At 36.8% G+C, this 18,566-nt stretch overlaps 4 protein-coding genes across 5 annotated transcripts; 3 read left to right on the top strand and 1 right to left on the bottom strand.

The window, feature by feature from the left end:
* Nucleotides 1–7: 7 nt before the first annotated feature.
* Nucleotides 8–2,181, top strand: LOC128881988 (ubiquinone biosynthesis O-methyltransferase, mitochondrial-like). Its single transcript, XM_054133499.1, has 4 exons — nucleotides 8–656; nucleotides 1,051–1,543; nucleotides 1,607–1,787; nucleotides 1,931–2,181. The coding sequence occupies exons 1-4, from the start codon at nucleotides 595–597 to the stop codon at nucleotides 2,053–2,055; spliced, it is 861 nt and encodes a 286-aa protein (XP_053989474.1). The 5' UTR covers nucleotides 8–594; the 3' UTR covers nucleotides 2,056–2,181.
* A 488-nt stretch (nucleotides 2,182–2,669) lies between these two features.
* On the bottom strand, nucleotides 2,670–6,099 carry LOC128881986 (lysosomal aspartic protease). The gene is made up of 8 exons (XM_054133497.1): nucleotides 5,919–6,099; nucleotides 5,309–5,556; nucleotides 4,472–4,590; nucleotides 4,026–4,225; nucleotides 3,779–3,901; nucleotides 3,554–3,701; nucleotides 3,203–3,295; nucleotides 2,670–3,111 (listed from the first exon to the last, which is right to left on the bottom strand). Exons 1-8 carry the CDS (start codon nucleotides 5,978–5,980, stop codon nucleotides 2,950–2,952), a joined length of 1,155 nt encoding a protein of 384 aa, XP_053989472.1. The 5' UTR covers nucleotides 5,981–6,099; the 3' UTR covers nucleotides 2,670–2,949.
* Nucleotides 6,100–8,299: 2,200 nt separating this feature from the next.
* On the top strand, nucleotides 8,300–10,856 carry LOC128882070 (dynein light chain 2, cytoplasmic). The gene is made up of 3 exons (XM_054133644.1): nucleotides 8,300–8,481; nucleotides 9,160–9,277; nucleotides 9,445–10,856. Exons 2-3 carry the CDS (start codon nucleotides 9,170–9,172, stop codon nucleotides 9,604–9,606), a joined length of 270 nt encoding a protein of 89 aa, XP_053989619.1. The 5' UTR covers nucleotides 8,300–8,481; nucleotides 9,160–9,169; the 3' UTR covers nucleotides 9,607–10,856.
* A 1,082-nt stretch (nucleotides 10,857–11,938) lies between these two features.
* On the top strand, nucleotides 11,939–18,251 carry LOC128882066 (intraflagellar transport protein 81 homolog). 2 transcript variants are annotated; one of them, XM_054133640.1, is made up of 14 exons: nucleotides 11,939–12,260; nucleotides 12,374–12,516; nucleotides 12,799–12,910; nucleotides 13,596–13,712; nucleotides 13,774–13,833; nucleotides 13,904–14,056; nucleotides 14,590–14,868; nucleotides 14,936–15,253; nucleotides 16,335–16,485; nucleotides 16,723–16,871; nucleotides 16,950–17,030; nucleotides 17,096–17,259; nucleotides 17,338–17,465; nucleotides 17,536–18,251. In XM_054133640.1, exons 1-13 carry the CDS (start codon nucleotides 12,156–12,158, stop codon nucleotides 17,432–17,434), a joined length of 1,929 nt encoding a protein of 642 aa, XP_053989615.1. In that variant the 5' UTR covers nucleotides 11,939–12,155; the 3' UTR covers nucleotides 17,435–17,465; nucleotides 17,536–18,251. The 2 variants fall into 2 exon arrangements, with proteins under 2 accessions (XP_053989615.1, XP_053989614.1); XM_054133639.1 differs by having other exon boundaries at nucleotides 17,338–18,251.
* The last annotated feature ends 315 nt before the right edge of the window (nucleotides 18,252–18,566 follow it).

Below are 18,566 nucleotides of genomic sequence, written 5' to 3'. Positions count from 1 at the left end.
GAATTCTTTGATAGATCTTTCTTTCATTTTTAAAAAATCGTGACTTCGCTTTAGAGAAAAACTTTCTATATGTTTTTCGTAGAGTTGAGTGAGATTTACAACGAAAAAAAGTTTGAATCCAAAATGTTCATTATTAAAAGAGCTACGAATTTTTAAAGATTATGCAACATTTTTGCTTCGGAATTAATTGTTACAAGGTTTCTCGTAAAGAAATTTACGACTCGCTTGTCTTATCATCTTGGCTTGTTTCGTACAGAGATCTAATTAAATATTACAAATATAAATCGTGAATCTGGAGCGGTCGATATACGATAAGAGATCATGCTCGAAATTAATTTAGAACTTTCGAACTATAACAAACATACTACTTAAAATGTAATCGGCACGTTGATTAACGCGATAAGTTTATTGGCATTAGTCTTGTTCGATTTCGATCGGTTTAATCAAAGACTGTATCTGACGCGATATATGTGATAATTTTATTCGTGGTTCAGCGTGTCATTTGTTTCTATATATGTATGTACCTAATGTAGAAGAACGTTGCATTTGCTAAATCTTTACTTTATGATCCCATTGTCCCGGTAAAAATAAATCATGAAAGTCCTAAAGTTTTTATCTTCTCGATCTGTATGCACAGGAAGCATTTTTCGAAACAGGTACATAACCTATACGTTATTTATTTATTTATTCGACCCTCCATCTGCAAACAGGAATATTCACGACTATGATTTTTCCACATTCTGGTCTTTAGAGACACATCTTAAAGAATTCGAGGCTACTTTTTAAAATTTATATAATTATTTAATTGTTCATGAAGTGAAATTTGTTAGAGAAACAACCATTTTGCAGATGGAAGATCTATGTATGCACCATCTGAAAGAAATACAGTGTTAAGTAATGTCCGAGGAAGAGATACGTCTCCCGTCTGACCCACCTATGGATCAGACGGGAGCATGGTAACCCATGTACTATGGCTAGTAGATGCTAGTAGACAGTGAATGCGTTAAATCATTAACAACAAGAGCTATAACGTACAATCCATGATTTTAGATCAACCGAACAGACCGATCCAGTAGCTAAATCTACCACAGCTAAGCGAACGACTGTAGATCTCGCAACGATAGAGCATCATTCTAAATTAAGTAGCAAATGGTGGGACACCAATGGCGAAATGCGTGCCTTGCATGCATTGAATCCTCTCAGAGTGCAATTTGTACGAGACGGTTTAGCGAATACAGGAGTAACGGCTGATACTCTGCATCTACCTTTACAAGGGACTAAAATCTTGGATGTTGGTTGCGGAGGGGGATTGTTGGCGGAGCCTCTAGCTAGGATAGGAGCAGAGGTAACTGGAATCGATGCGTCTTCAGAGTTGATATCGACTGCAAAGCAACATGCAACGTTAGACACCAGTTTAGATGGAAGGTTGGATTACATCGAAACGGTCATCGAGGATTTTTGTCAGGATAATAAGCAGAAATACAATGCTGTGGTAGCTTCAGAAGTTTTGGAGCACGTTAACGACAAGGAATTATTTCTAAAGGTACATTAGATTCGTGTGGGACAGAGGACAGAGTCTTACGAAAAGATATGGTTTCTCTTATAGTGTTGCGTAGAGACTCTGAAACCTGGTGGTTCGATATTTCTCACAACGTTGAACAAAACGTTGCCTTCTTGGTTCGGAGGCATCATCGCAGCCGAGCATGTTTTAAAATTGCTACCGACAGGCACTCACGATTGGAATAAATTCATTACTCCAGCTGAAATTCAACGGTTACTCGAAACATGTAAAATAATTTTGTATTAATAATAACAATGCTACTTCTGCACTCTTCTGCATAGTCACTGTGTTCGGTTCATAGTTTTGTCAGCAGCATAGTTTTTGTCAGTATTGCTGCTTTGTTTAGCTGATAGAATTATTTTTTTGCAGGTGGTTGTAAAACGAAGTTAATTCATGGGATGTTCTATAATCCTTTGAAAAACGAATGGTTCTGGGTAACATCGACTGCGATAAATTATGCAATTCATGCAGTCAAGAGAAAAGACGAGCAATAATTTACATTATTTATACGATGATATTAACACTGGAACTCGAATATTTTTATTAAAATTACTTTATAATGGTTGTTTTTTTTTGTTTTGTAGAAAGTACTGTAATAAATAACGTAAGAAATCTCTATACATATTTGTTTATCGAATTATTTAAGGTGAAGCTGTTTTGTTCCATCCATTGTTATGTTACTATCTATAAGCATTTTTTGAGAATAAGGTGTACGAAGAAAAAGGATGAAATTTCTGATCGAATAAAAATCCAAAAATGTGTAAGGTGAAAAACAATTGTTTATTGGGTTGTTCTTACAGGAATCCATTTTATGCACTTTACGGTTTTAATATATATATATGAGCTATATATGAATATATATATGAGCTATATATATATATATATGAGCTATATATATATATATATATGAGCTATATATATATATATATGAGCTGGATATATATATATACATATATGAATGTATATATATATATGAATTATTTAAGGTGTAGCTGTTTCGTTGCATCCATTGTTATGCTACTATCTATATAGTAGAAGTATCTAGTAGAATTAGGTGTATGAAGACAGAGTACGATGAAATTTCTGCTCGAATAAAAATCCAAAGATGTGTAATGTGAAAAACAATTGTTTATTGCGTTGTTCTTAGAGGAATCCATTTTATGTACTTTACAGTTTTAATATATATATATATATGTACACATATGCATACACGTTTTTGTTTAAAGATAAAGCCAGTTACTCTTTTCCGTTTTCCTATAAGTATTGTACACGCGAGAGGCAAGTAAATGCTATCTTATCAAACTTAGAAGATATACATAACGTCCAATACGTTAAAGGTAAGATGAAATGATTACGCGTATCCTCTTTTCAAAGGCATTTCTTTTAATCTATTTAGCTACGGCGAAACCGACGCGGTTGTTTCCCATGTCGAATTCGGTGTAGTAACGGCCGATGAAGACGTCTCCCAAGATCCATAGGGGACCGTGAGGTGGAGGAACGTCCATTCCCATGAATCCGCTCAAGCAGACAGTCTTTCCAAATTGCGTAACCTGATGGAGAAAAAGCGTACAATATAAATGAGCTTAGCTTGTTAATTATATGAAATATGTACTGGTAATCATAGTTTGCGTAGCGTGATACCTTCAAGACGTAGTCGTCGCCAGTCAATGGGAAAGCGTGACCACCCAACGTAAAGGTAATCGTAGGCAAGTTGGGAATCAAGTTACAGTCGACCTGCGAATATAAAATAAGGGTGAGTTTGTGTACATTTGCACGAGTGTAAACAATTGATATTTATGCATTTACAGGAAATTTGAATGTTCAAGAAATGCACGCGATATGCAAGAATATAAAGAAGATGAAAAGTAAAGTTCATGTTATAACATTTGCAGAATGTATTCTTATAATATATTCTTATTTAGGTTCAATTTTTGCAGGCACGTTCGCAAAGATTTTATCTTGCATAAAGATTGTCTAACAATTATTAATTACCATTGCCTCTCCACCCAGGATCGGAGTAGCTCCGATTTTCTCGTTAATGGCGCGCACTTCGTCGACTGGACCAGCGATCAAAGAGGTGCCTGTGTCTGCGATAGCCTCGCATCCTCCTTTGCAAACCGTGGTGTCGCCGACCTGGAGGCTGCAATTTTGTATCAGTTAATGTTTAAACGTGGATTGGAATCGAATATGGAAGTATCGAACGTGTGAGAATAATACCTGTCCATTCTGAATTGCCAATAGCCTTTCTTGTCCACAGGTACGTATGTGAAGTGGCCTACGTAGTGGTCAGGATCAGAGCCACCCAATATCATCTCTCCACCAAAAGAAGCAGAAGGGTCTCTGCGTTCACATAACAGTGAATTGTTGAATTTAAAGTAGGACTTGTTTTTGCAATATCGTGAAATTCACTTATTTTCTAAGACATCTCATCTTCTGAATGAATGAATTCAGGAGAAATCTATACCTATTCAAATAAAAGCTGAACACAGGCTGAGGTACCAATCCTTGCTTGACCATGTTGTAGAAGACCGGCATCACACCGTCTACGGAGATCTGGGAGTAGCCCATTCCCAAGATTCCGTCGAATTTCGCAGCCACGAAGGCCACTCCGGGCTCGCTCAAGGCTTCCGCGAACGTCTGATCAGCGATATTAATTCCAGCGATCTGCGAACAGTAATTAAACTACAGGCTTTGTTTCCTTTTCGAAGCATGAACGCGATCGCGTTATCCGTAAGCAGGAGGAACACGTCTGCGTGGAGGAGACAAGAGGACTCCGATTACGTGACAAATAAAACGATAAACCCTCGATATCCTTATCTGCGTCGTGACCGAGAAGTAAACTGATCCGAGAAGTCTGGAATATTGTTCAGGCTGAAACGAATACGCGAATGGAGCTTTCTCGATACTAACGCTTAGGGTGTCCGTAGATAAGTAGCCGGAGAGACTGCCGGAGCCGTAATGAATGGCGAAGTCGGTGCCGTTGCGTTTGTAAGTGGACGACTTGGTGTTGTCGTATTTGCGGTGCAACTCTGTGGAGAAAATAATTAAATGTTTATTAGTCATGATATTTTATAGCAACAAGGTATGGAGAACAAAGAAGAAAATTAAATCAACCAAGGACTGTTCGACAACAACTTCGTGACTTCAAATTCTTGCAAAACCACTCTAACTTTTGATGATTAAACCCATAAGTTAAAGACGATACATTATATGCTAATCCCTACATAAACCCATATCTACAAATATATCTACAAATGTATCTACAAATGTGTCTACAAATGTGTCTACAAATATCGCAAGGTGGCATGAAACTTTAAACAATATAATTAAAAAGAAAAACAGATCACAGGAATTATCATGTACGATTGTGTCGGTGTAATTGAGAACTGTAAATGAATACTAGAATTGCAATTGATAACTGGAATACAATGGGTTATCGAATGGTAAAGTATCTTGAAAGCGAATAATTAGATCGGAGATAGCAGATAGGAGGGTATATCTCGATAAAACATTGAAAATGAGAGGGAGGTATAAAAGATAACGTAGATGGAAGATAGTAGATAGAAAGTATAGATGTAGATTCTCGAGCATATATTAATATAATTATATATAACTGTTTGAATCAAATCTGATAAGATAGGTAGAGTACAGGCTTCTTGAAATAAGAAATTTGTATGGTACTTGTTAAAAGAATCGTATGATGTATTGATCTTATAATAGTTAAAAGTAGTCTTTGAATATGCTCACTGCAAGCGATGTTGGTCAGATGGCACTTTTTAGAGGGAACCCAGAGGTTCGAGGAACCCGTGTCGAAGACTACCCTGAATTCCTGAGGTGGAGTGCCGATATTGATAATGCCGTAATACTGAGCGTCGAGGTAGTTGGAAAGGGGCTCGGGAGCTAGTTCGGTTCCCTGGACGAGACGAGTTTGAGTCATTTCTGTATCGAACTCCTTGAACTGCTTCCTGACGCTGTCTATTTTGTGCATCGGAATCCTTGAGACAAAGGAAAAAGTAAGAATACACAAGTTGATAACAAAGTTCGCAAATGCAAATGGAAGAAATCGTTAATAGAAAATGTTGACAATAATCAGTAGATATCATTGTTCTTGCAACGCATGATAGTTCTGGATAGTATTCAACTCATATTACGACTCTTTGTTCAACGTATCAAAAGCATTGTTACACTAATCGCATACAGGTGCAGTTGACGCTGAATATACAAACACATAACAAAAATAACGTGAAAGTAGATGGAATGTATATAGACAAAGGAAAGAGAAACAGGGATCGAAACGCAATATGAAGATCAAAGTGGAAATGAATAATCATCTTCGTTTAAAGGATGGTATATTTACCTTACAAAATCAGCGTTAGCCAGCGCTAACGCGGCGCAGAGGCACACGAGAACACGAAACATTCTCGCGAACTTTCGATTCTCCTTAAAAAAGGAAGATTGTATATTAAAAATGCCTCCACCGAACGGTTCCCTTCGTACTCGACGGGAATGCAGAACGCTGACTGACAAATTCGAAGTCAAATATCGTTTTATAGTCGGTTTCGTCAGTCGTTGCGACTCGGTGCGCATGCGCAGATCAGGTCAGTGCCGAGTCCTAATCTCTGGCACGGTTCGACGGAGTCAAGATCGAATCGATAGGCAAGATTTGATTCGATTACATTTAATTTTACTAATAGATAACGCGATAACTAATTAAAACTCATCATGGTACACGATTCGTTTTCTTTGTTTTACATTTATAGAATACAGATAGCATCGGATATTTCAAGATGGAATTAAATTTAAATTTTAATTAGAGATATTAAGGTGTATAGAGGTGTCCAGCTTTTTGTAAAGAATTTTCTAAAGAATTTTCTTGATTTTTTGGATGGATCTATCGGTTATTCGGTTTTAATAATAATTGGAGATAATTGTATTAGATTATTAGAGACGATTAGAGATTGAAATTCGAAGTGGATAAGTCAGGTGTAATTTGAATAAATATGTTGACATAACAGAAATTTATTGGTAGACCTGTTGATACTCTTAATTTGTGGATTTTTTTAACGGAACTATGTATTTTGCTGAATTATCGTTGATTTTTATGAAGGATTATCGAAGATTCATTTTTTATTTGTGTGTGGAGATACCGAGGGAGTAGTATGATTTCATTATGGCGCCATCTTGTAACGTAACTAATTACTTACAAGAAGGCAAGCAGTTGTAATCACAGATTTAGTTGAAACTTAGTACGGTTATAAATCTCGGACGTCTTTTTACGAATATATACAATTATTCAATTTATTATACAAATATAAATATGCAATTATTCAATTTATTATACAAATATAAATATGCAATATATGTACAATTATAGCTTTAGATATTCGATTGAATATCTAAATGAATTGAGTAGATACTCAACAGTGCTGAAAAGTTCTGTCCGTTTTTAATATAAAATAAAATAATAAATTTCTCATACCTTGAATAAATTATATTGAATAATATCATTTTCATCATTATTGATGACATCTTGTCAGAATGGACAGAATTTTCCGGTAGACCTAATGTAAAAAGAATATTGAATGTGAAACAAAATTCGTGGTACAACGTTCCAATAGTTTCTTTTTTAGTTAATTTTTATGAATAATAGTAGGTAAGTCAGAGTTCTAATTTAACGGCTCCGGGGGTGGGGGTGAGAGAGGGGTCCGCAGGGGAAGTCCAAGGTTCCAAGATCCCAAAGTCCCAGGGTCCTAAGATCCCAAGGTCGCAAGGTTCCAAGATTCCAAAGCGTCAAGGTCACAAGATCCCAAGATTCCAACGTCCCAGGGTCTGAAAGTCTCAAAGTTCCAACGTCCCAGGGCCCAAGGTCATAGGGTCCAAAGGTACCAAGATTCCAAGTTCCAAAAGTTCCAAATCCCAACGTCCAAAGTCCCAAGATTCCAAGATCACAAGGTCCCAACGTCCCAATCTAGCTTCCCCTCCGCCACAACCTCCCCCTGTGCCGGTAAGTTAGAACTCACCCGACTTACCTACTAAACTTCCAGAGAAATCGATCTGTACACAACACATGAGTACAATACCTACATAGAAAAATTTTCGAATGATTTATCAATATTTACACAAATAAACATAAAAAGAATATCAAATACTCAAGAACATTCGATCTTCAACATTCCAATACCTTCTTCGTCAATTCTTTATTACAAATAATTCCGTATAAATTGCTCTGCAAGCGAAAACATAACCATAAAATCTACATAGAGAAATTTTTAATTTATTCGTCGATATTTACACGAATAAATACAAAAAGAATATCAAATGCTCAAAAACATTCGATCTTCAACATTCCAATACCTTCTTCGTCAATTCTTTATTACAAATAATTCCGTATAAATTGCTCTGCAAGCGAAAACATAACCATAAAATCTACGTAGAGAAATTTTGAATTTATTCGTCGATATTTACACGAATAAATACAAAAAGAATATCAAATGCTCAAAAACATTCGATCATCAACGTTCCAATACCCTCTTCGTCAATTCTTTATTATAAATAATTCCCGAAAAATCGCGCTCCGAGCGTTCTAAACACGAGCATAAGTTCGCGCGTAGAACGATATTCGATCGATTTCCGAATTCATGTTTACGCGGGTTGCTAGCAGCGATGCATGCCGGGCCGATAGAAGACCCTGATAGAAGACCCTAATCGCGGGCCAATCAGAGGCCAGGATCGCGGTACGGGCACTTCAGTCTTGAACTCGATCGAGCAATAGTCGCTGTCGGCTTGAGCGAACGAAAATTTCTCGTGTTTAAAATCCGTTCCCATAGAATAAAAACAGAAATAAGTACGCGCAATCGTCGCGGTTCAACCTAACGATCGTTTACAACTGTGTCCGCTGGTGAGAGTGTCAATCCCGAAAGGTATGTCGATTGTTATTCCTTTAGAAATGTATTTTTCGTTTTCGACCGGGAACGAGGCGACTTATACGTCAACTTCGGTACGAATTTTCTCAACGAATTATTTTCAGCAACGAAATCGAAGAAATCCTTCGCAGGCATGTTTTCTTAATTCCGGTACCGATCTCTGAGATCGCGTGCTAGTCGATTATTATTCCCATCGTCGTGTCGTGTCGTGTCGTATCGACAAAACATTATCCTCCCGCGTTTCGTCTCCGTTATCGTCTACGCGCTCGTTTCTTCCTTTATTAACCTGATCGTTTTTATGCACGATTCTATCATGCCGGCACATGACGTCTACGCTACTGTCAAAATTGCGCGCATTCCCAACTCCAGGTTCTCAAGATATTTCAATTTCCACCATTACGATAATTATTCATAGTAATCTCTCTACCAATCCACCAGTGACGGGCAAAACCGTTGGCGAATAACCCTTCGAGTAAATCTGAAGCTTGCCGATGTCTTTCTCTCGTTGAAAAATGTTCTCTTTCTTTGAAAAATGTTCAACGGAAGAAACGAGACAAACAACGGGTTGTGCCCATCACTGCGCTCCGCCACTGTGACTAGCTAATAGCAACGTACTATTAGAATTATTGTCATCGACCAGTCAAAAGTACTCACTTTCTCCTGGGGGGGTTTCAGAACTACGAAGATGTCGGACAGGAAAGCCGTGATAAAAAATGCAGACATGTCCGAGGAGATGCAGCAGGACGCTGTGGACTGTGCGACCCAAGCGCTGGAAAAGTATAACATCGAGAAAGTGAGTTCCAGAAACATACCGAGACCTGTTACAGACATCGTGTTTACGAATGCTAATGGTACACGTATCTGTAATAGGTCTGCAATCTGTAATAGGCCTGTAATCTGTAATAGATCACTCGTAAAATGTAATAGAAAGGAGTACTGAGCGAACGCGGTTTGTTTCAGGACATCGCAGCCTTTATTAAAAAAGAGTTCGATAAAAAATACAATCCGACGTGGCACTGCATCGTAGGACGTAACTTTGGAAGTTATGTGACGCACGAAACAAGACATTTTATCTATTTCTACCTGGGCCAGGTAGCCATTCTCCTCTTCAAGAGCGGATAAACTGGATTCGTACTCTATGTTTACCATCCTTTCTTCCTCCCTTCATACACGCTACATGGAATACCTTAAATCACATCGCCATCTGTAAGAGAAATTACATTCTGTATACAATGGAAAAACGTTTGTTTTTTAAGCGAGAAATACGCTCCCAGTAAAAGAGTAAAAGTATATACACATTGATGCTATTGACTTGCTGTTTTACTTATCGTTCGGGAGATAAGAGACGACTGTGGAAATTTATGTAGAAAACTGCAAAAAAGGGTAGGGAGCTAAAGTGATCGAACGAAAGCGAAGGGGGAAAAAAAGTAAACCAATTTGACATACAATCTTACATGTTGAAATGTATCGTGTATGCCAGAAAGTTTGTTGTGTTCTTGTTTTATATTAGGTATATAGAAATGATGCGAGGTTGAGTTTCAGTACTGGCGAATTTTAAATTAACGAGGGTTTCACGAGTACGTAATTTTCATAAAAAGAAAATATTCGAACGCGACATATATATATATATATTTTTTTTTTTAATCGTCTTTACCGACGCTTGCCGAGAATTGTGCTGGAATGCTCTTTCGAATAGTCGAGAAACGAATTCGAGCAAAGGCCGATGTCGGTTGCCTGCGAGTCATTTATTTTTCGCGCGACTTGTAAATTGTCCCTTCGTTCTGTGATGCTGCGCAACGGATTCGTTGACTCTTTGATTCGTTTGACTTCTGACATTCTTACAAGTTCAAGGATTGGAGGCTAAGGAAAAGGTTAATATTACCGATGCGTCGCGATATCGTGCATTCGAGCGTAATAACTATTTAAAATTAAAATGATGCTAACACACGATGTCGCATAAATATCCGTGATCGAGCCGACGATCATAATTTTGCAGTTTTTTATATTGCACCGAGAGGAACTATTTGCGAACGTATTATATCATAAGGCGATTATACATCCTTAGAGAGAAACATTTATTATTACACTATTATTATTGTATTCGTCTTTTGGTTCGTTTCGTTCTTTTATTTTTGGAAAAAAAAACGTTGTACATGTATTCAGCCCATTTAAATTCTCTCCTTTATGTAACATCCACTACCCAATATTACGGTACTTATATATATATGATAAATATAGATTATACATATATATATTATACTATTTATATATAGTGCAATCTTCAAATGATTTTTCATGCAGTATTTGATTATCACGATGTTGCTACATTGTTCAAATTTTAGACTGATTATTAAACATCGTCACAAGTATGACTAGCATGGTTCTTTTATAAGACTTCACAAAACCATTTTTATAACACGATATTGTAAGAGTCGAGGAAAAAGAGTCGCCCGCACCCCGTAACGTGTAATTGTACAACTAGAACAGCAGAACAGAGACGAGAAAGACGGAGAAAAACACACATAAACACACATAAACACACGCACGCATTTTCGATCATGCTCGGGCCGACTTTTACCGGTAAATATTTTTCAGTCGACGTAACTTCGGTCTACTCTCTTTCACCTGTTAACGCACATAAGCGAATAGAAGAATAAAAAGAAACAGATAATGTTGTTCTAGCGGCATCTATTAAAAAATATATTTAAAGAGATAAAAAAAAAAAAAAGGAAAACTGACACTGTTTAGGGTTGAGGTTTGTTAAATAGTAAAATTAAGGTTTCAGTATAGTATTATGAAATAAACTATGCTCAGAAAAATCGACACACCGCTGATATATATGAATTCCCGCAAGATTTAAATATATATATATTATTGTGTTGTATATCAAAGGATCCGTTCGCCTGGAACAAATTCGACTTTTCACGTAGATCACGTACCGAGCAAAAACTCTTTCGCGACCGAGCATCTGTGAAAGACCTGCAATTTTATAACGAGAAAATCGTACGTTAAGTTTTGAAGAATATATCGAAAATTGCAGCGAGGCGATATTTAATTGTCCGCTACTGATCTTGTGTCTCAAAAAAACAAAAAAAAATACAAAGTTTCTTTTAATAAAGGTAATGATTATTCTTAAAGGAAAATTTATAATTTAATGCGCTTCTTATTTACCGTGAAGACGTTAGAGTATCCCGATAGCGAGAATTTCTACGATATGAAAAATAAAAATAGTCTGAAGTAACAATTTATGCGTTGTATGAAAATTTAATGTACGATTTATATATATATATGCACCCCCTGTTGTTTCTATGACGATTTATTATTAATGCGTTCCGATAAATATTGAAGTGTAGCGCTGAAATTATGGTAAAATCGATACTGATGATATCTAACAATTAGTTGGAAGTTGTGTGTGACCTTTTGAGGCTTCGAAGCTCATGTACCACCATGTACTTTGCCTAATTGGCGAATTTGATGGAGAGGTCACGATGGAAACTGCAAATATTTGTCGTTTGCGCGTGGAGCTTGTATACATATACTTTTGAGAGAGGAGGTATCGTTGTCAGGACAACCGATTGTAATAACACACCGACAGTATTTACTTCCATTTTCCTCTGGTTGTTGTTGTCGGTTGTACACTTTGGAGAAAAAGAGGAAATCGAGGCACGATCATGAAGGAAAACATGAAGTTTATCGTTACGGAAGTGAACAAGTTGTTGGGACGTAATTACAACATTATATATTTCAATTCTCTGAGCCCTGAGGAACTCTTGCAAGTAAGCGTCGTTCCATGACAATTTTCTTCTGGTTCAACCGATTTTTAATTCATTGATTGAACGTTAGTTTGTTGATGTGGAGGCTTCTTTTTATTTAGAGTTGTTTATTGCAGGTATTGAGAGAGGTGCTGATCAAGATAGAGGACCAGAGTGACAACGATGCAAAGAATGAGACACCTGAAGAGACTGCCATCAATATTCTCTTCGTTCTTCGGGTACTCAACTATCAACCACAGATGGATCCTGTGAGTTTTAGGTAAACTTCTTTCGGGGTCCTTCAAGTGGAGGATCTACATTGCTTTTACTCCAGCTTAATTTAGTGAATTATTATCAAAATCTAATTAAATGCACTAGTCGAGTCATTGAATATCACTTAAGTCACACATTGTAATTAATTCTTATTTAATTTTATTTCTACTGCTCGCATCCCTTTTACTCGAATTTGATTTGCACTGCCAAGGTCGAATTAAACGCATGAATCAGGACTGATTAGGTAACACACTGCAATTAATTAATCAGTTTAATTTTACTTACGCAGGCAAGGTCTCATTCGAGGTGATCCTGAGACGATTCACCCTATCTTGACCTGGCTCCTGTCCCACGTGGAGACTGTTCGAAAGAGAGCCTATTTATCTCGCTTCCTGGTGAAGGTATATACCTACAGCGAAGAGTATAACTTTACCCATAACCACAGATTTCGTGTAATTAATTTTTTAAATTGCCATTGATACTTAGGTAATGTGATATATATAATTTTGTAATGCTTTGTAATGTATTTTTGCAATTTTAATTACACAAAATCTGTGGTTACGGGTAAAGCTATGCTTTAACATCTTGAGTTGCTGGCAGATACCAGAAAAAAAGGCCTCGAGTGCAAAGGGCTAATGCAAAAATGGTGGAATATCTCCAGATTTCTTCGTAGTTCTCCAAAGTTGGAGTTCCGGAGTACTCCATATGTCGAAGACTTTGGAATTAAAGCCTCCATAGATTATAATAATTGTGGACATATACATCCACCTTTTTAACCCTTTGCACTCGAGAGGTGACTCTCAGTCACCATTAGGTCCCACGCAGCAAATCTACAATACCTAATTTTTCTTTACGTTTAATTTCTTTGGAGCTCTAAGTGTCAATAAAATGATCGTCGATGAGGTAAAGGTGACCTTATTCTCAAATCTAGATAGCTTAGAATTCATGGCAATGCTAAGAAACATCTCAAGTTGCTGGCAGATACCAGAAAAAAGTCCTCGAGTGCAAAGAGTTAAAATAAGGACCACCTTAGTAACTATATGCATACCTGTCAAAGTCATTAACGATTCGATTCTCTCCAATCAGGTGGAGGTTCCCGACGAGTATTTGAGCGACCCCGAGGTTTCCTCTTTGTACGAGCAGTACAACGCTTTGATCGATCGCTTCAAAACTGTTCACAAGGAGAGAGAGATAGGGAAGAAGGTAAAAAAAAGTAATCTCGCATTATCAATGCATCATCGAGTTTCACGTTTGTTGCATTCAGAATTTCGAGAACGCCAGCGAGCTCACCGCTGACCTAAAGACGATGGAGAGAGAAAAGGAGGTGAGGAAAGTACCTATAATGCGACTGGATCGTTTCATTAGTATGTTTATCGCGTCGATATGATTCGCAGGCGGTGACCATACGCATCGATAAGATGAAGGCGAAAGCGGAAGCGGGAATTCATTTGTTAGACGCTGCTAGAGCGCTGCGCGTGGAGAGGGACAAGGAACGCGAACTTGCGCTGCAGGAGGAGCAAGAGAGAGAGCTCGTATCTCGACTACAGGTATGGTAGAATGTAATTAACAATCGTCAGTGGTCGATGAACCTTCCACTTGCAATAGTAACCGCCATTGTTGTCTATTTATGGAATTATTTTTAATATACAAAGTCTACCATCTGAAGGTCGTATGAGATATGCAAAATATACATGGTCTCATGCAAAGCGAAATATAGGCATGTTCCATTTGTTATCGATAAGCAGGTTTTGTCATAAGAATTATACATAACCGACTTTCAAGTTTGTCGAAGCAGTAAGGAACTGTTATTAATGTAGGTTACAACCCATTACGCACAATAGAACATTTATTACACAAACTCTGGATGTCGTTATATATAATTATAATAAAGTAAATCATGTTGTAGTTAAAGATGAGTGAAACGACCTCTTGAAAAGTTTTAAGGAGGATTTCCTTTGTATCTACAACAAGAACATGTGTAAAAATCATTTGAAAAGCACTCGGGTCAGAAATGAAATGATATAAACATACCTATTCTTTTTATTAACGTAACAGTATCGTAACGTCGCTAATATTTTAGATTTCCCTGGAAAGGCTGGAAAGAGAGCTGGAAATTTTGAAGAGGGACGAGAACGAAGTGACTCCTCAAACCCTGTTGCGACAACTGTCCGAGGTGGTCACTGTTCAGACCATAATTACAAACGAAAAGCAGCCTGCCGAGTTGAACGCCAGGAAGAACCGGATGAAGGCTCTAACCGCGGTGAAGCAGTACTCCTATTTAGGTCCTGAGCAGATAACTATGTTGAGAAACAAGTTGGACACCATCGCCAAGGAGATTCAAGAGCTGGTGGAGCGCAAGGTGAGCATCTCGGTTGTTTTTCTTCTCTGTGATCATACGCTGTGTGTGACCAATTGTATCTGTTTAGATTTCAACCAGCAATATCGACAAAATGGAAACGTTCAGGCAGCAAGCGGCTGCCGTGGCTAATATCAAAAGAAACGTACTGGAACGATTAGAGAAGACGGAGAACTCTCTGCAAGAATTACAGGCGAAACTGGAAGAGAAACGCGAACTGTCGAAAATGGCTGTGGAGGATGCAGCACCGAAAGGGGACGAGTTGAAGAAGTATATTAACCGTTTGAAGACTAGGAGCACGCTTTATAAACACTGCAAGGGCGAGCTCGCGTGGCTCAACGCTGAAAACAGTGTTCTCTATCGCACCACAGCCATCTTGGAGAATCAGGTATAATTTAAACGCAATCTTTTTCATCGTACAAGTAGATTTCCGATTTTCATGCATTTGTAAGAAATTTTAATGTACAAGAAATGCACAATGTATGCAATAATATCAGAAAATGTTGAAAGTAAAGTTCGTATTATAATGTTTGAAGAGTAAAATTAATTTCTATCTAGGTTTAACTATTCTAGGTACGGTTATAAAGATTTTATTTTCATATTATAGTATTCGCAGGGTGAAATAAATTTTTATCTAGGTTTAACTATTCTAGTTACGGTTATAAAGATTTTATTTTGCATATTATGATGTTCGTAGAGTAAAATAAATTTCTATTTAGGTTTAACTATTCTAGATTATAAAGATTTAGGTTATAAATCTAAGTTACAAAGATTTTATTTTGCATATTATGATATTCGTAGAGTGAAATAAATTTCAATTTAGGTTTAACAATCCTAGGTACGTTTATAAAGATTTTATTTTGCATATTATGATATTCATAGAGTAAAATAAATTTCAATTTAGGTTTAACTATCCTAGGTACGGTTATAAAGATTTTATTTTCATATTATAGTATTCGCAGGGTGAAATAAATTTTTATCTAGGTTTAACTATTCTAGTTACGGTTATAAAGATTTTATTTTATTTTGCATATTATGATGTTCGTAGAGTAAAATAAATTTCTATTTAGGTTTAACTATTCTAGATTATAAAGATTTAGGTTATAAATCTAAGTTATAAAGATTTTATTTTGCATATTATGATATTCGTAGAGTGAAATAAATTTCAATTTAGGTTTAACAATCCTAGGTACGTTTATAAAGATTTTATTTTGCATATTATGATATTCATAGAGTAAAATAAATTTCTATTTAGGTTTCACTATCCTAGGTACGTTTAGAAAGATTTTATTTTGGATATTATACTATTCGCAGAGTAAAATGAATTTCCTATTTAGGTTTAACTATCCTAGGTACATATATAAAGATTCGCAGCCTACGTACATAAAGTGTACATAAGTAAATTCAAAGATAGAGTCCTGCGAATAGAATGTTTTCTTCTCCGTACTCAAATTGAACAATAATTTCAGCTTGACCAATGCAACCAAACGAAAGAAATATTCGAGACAGCAAAGAGAAACACTTTGGATGACCTGACGAAAGAAAACGCGTCCTCAATGAACCTTCGCTTGTCCCAAGACATCTCCGCGATGCGAGCCAAGCTGATTCCGCTAGTAAATGGTACGAACTTGCCCACGTATCGCGAATAGCGAATACTTTGTCGGCACTTCTACATATAACGATCACTCGCTTACGTAAAATTAGTCTGTAATCGCGAGCATCCTGTCGCAATTTGTAATAAATCAATAATACATGTAACGTTTTCAAAGCCAATCTGATTGTATCTTAATCGTCGATTACGTCGAGACTGATACGGACGTCGCGATCAGTATACTTAGTAATTTGAATACGTTACAGAAGTCCACATGCTGCGAGGAAAATCACGGGAGTTCGAGCAGGAGCACGCGAGAGCCGAAAAGGCTCACAGCGATATTGAATCGACCATGAACGCGTCCATCAATAATTTGCAGGCCGATATAGATAGCTTAAAAGCGAAAATTGAAAATGTAACCATATAATCAACTATATAATCATTCTATAGAATTTATTCATTTAATCTTTACATAATTTATTAATTACCCAAGGATATCGAGGAAAAGGAGAAACTGGAGAGGCTCGTAACCAGGATGAGAACTATCGAGGAGAAAATGAAACGTGACGCGGAGGTTCGTGGAATTTATTTATTTATTTATTTAAACAGAATTGTAGAATAATTGGAACGTGTTTGCAGGATCCCACGGTCACGGAGCCTGGTAAAAAAATCAAGGAGGAATTGAACGCCGCTATACGTTCGGAAGAGATGAAAATAAAAAATTTAACGCTGGAAAGAGAAGAATTGAGGGAGACCAGCGGGACACAGGAGAGACAAGCGCAGATGTGGAACGACATTTTGTCGTGAGTACAGAAGCGTGTCCTGTTATCGACCTAAATATTAAAGGATACGATATAGAATTTATGTTTCCTCTTTTCTAGGCTCTTCAAGTGCAAAATAAAACATTTGGAAGAAAGCAAGCAATCCAGTGGGATCGTAGTACGTCGAGGCGACGCGGAAACTTTAGTTTTGCAGTAACAAGTGGGAATACAATAACGATGTATCTGAAGTAACAAAACTTATTATTATTATATACAAAATACAATTTAAATGTACATAATTTTTCTCTTCTAATTCAGGATTTACAGAATTTGAAATGCCAGCCATAAGCTCACGCAACGCGTGATGTTTATTTATCGTTATCTTTCGCATTACAGTGTTCCACGGCGAATAACATACAAAAATATTACGTTAACAGGTGACTTAATAGACTTGATTTGTCTCCCTGGAAGTTTTTTTCTTTTCAAAGGACTAGCGATTTTCTATAACTCTAAGAGTTTAGAACTCTAGAACGTTTAGTATCACATAATCGTCGAACGTTTCATTTTTAAAATACGTGCACCCTAGATTTCGGTATTATGCTACGCACTTCAACATGTGAACTATATCGTTATTATTAAATAACATTAAATATGTCTGTTTACAATATGTGTAACGATAGAGCTGAATAAAATAAGATTCAACGGAATAAAGGCGAGTGTGAATGAAGAAAAGAAAAGAATCTGTTTCTTCGCGCTTTATTGTTTTTTCCAACGTTCGTCATTTTTTATCCAGCTCTGGTATTTCGTGCTAACGTATTAGGTTATCCAAAAAGTTTCTTTCGCTTTATTAATAAGTAATACATGCACAATAGTTTATGTTTTATGTTGCATTACTGAATTGTGCTCCATTACTGTTACAACATGAATATATATATATATATATGAAATCAGATTGTCTATTTATATAAACACGACCACATAAAATAATTGAGTGCAACTCGCGAAAGAAACTTCCGGGACAACGTAATAATTCAGATTATGTTCACGATTCGAAAGATCGATCGAGTGATATGTCTGAGATCCGGTACAGGTGAGCTACGATTACCTACGAAGTCGATCGCTATCGTCGCTAGGTCCCAAAGATACAAAATACACTTCACCGAAGAAAGCTTGGTGTCTCTTTCGGATCGATAGAAAAAATAGTCTCGTTGAGAATATAACGTTACATCTTTTCTCTCGGAATTCAGTGTGCTTTGGTTCGTGCACGTCGCGATATACGATCGATTAAATGCGTCTCTATTATGAGATATAACGTAGGAAAATAATACACCTACTCTAAGTAAACTCGT

This window comes from Hylaeus volcanicus, chromosome 9, assembly GCF_026283585.1.
Source record: "Hylaeus volcanicus isolate JK05 chromosome 9, UHH_iyHylVolc1.0_haploid, whole genome shotgun sequence".
NCBI lineage: Eukaryota > Metazoa > Arthropoda > Insecta > Hymenoptera > Colletidae > Hylaeus > Hylaeus volcanicus.
This window is presented reverse-complemented; position numbering and strand designations above follow the sequence as displayed.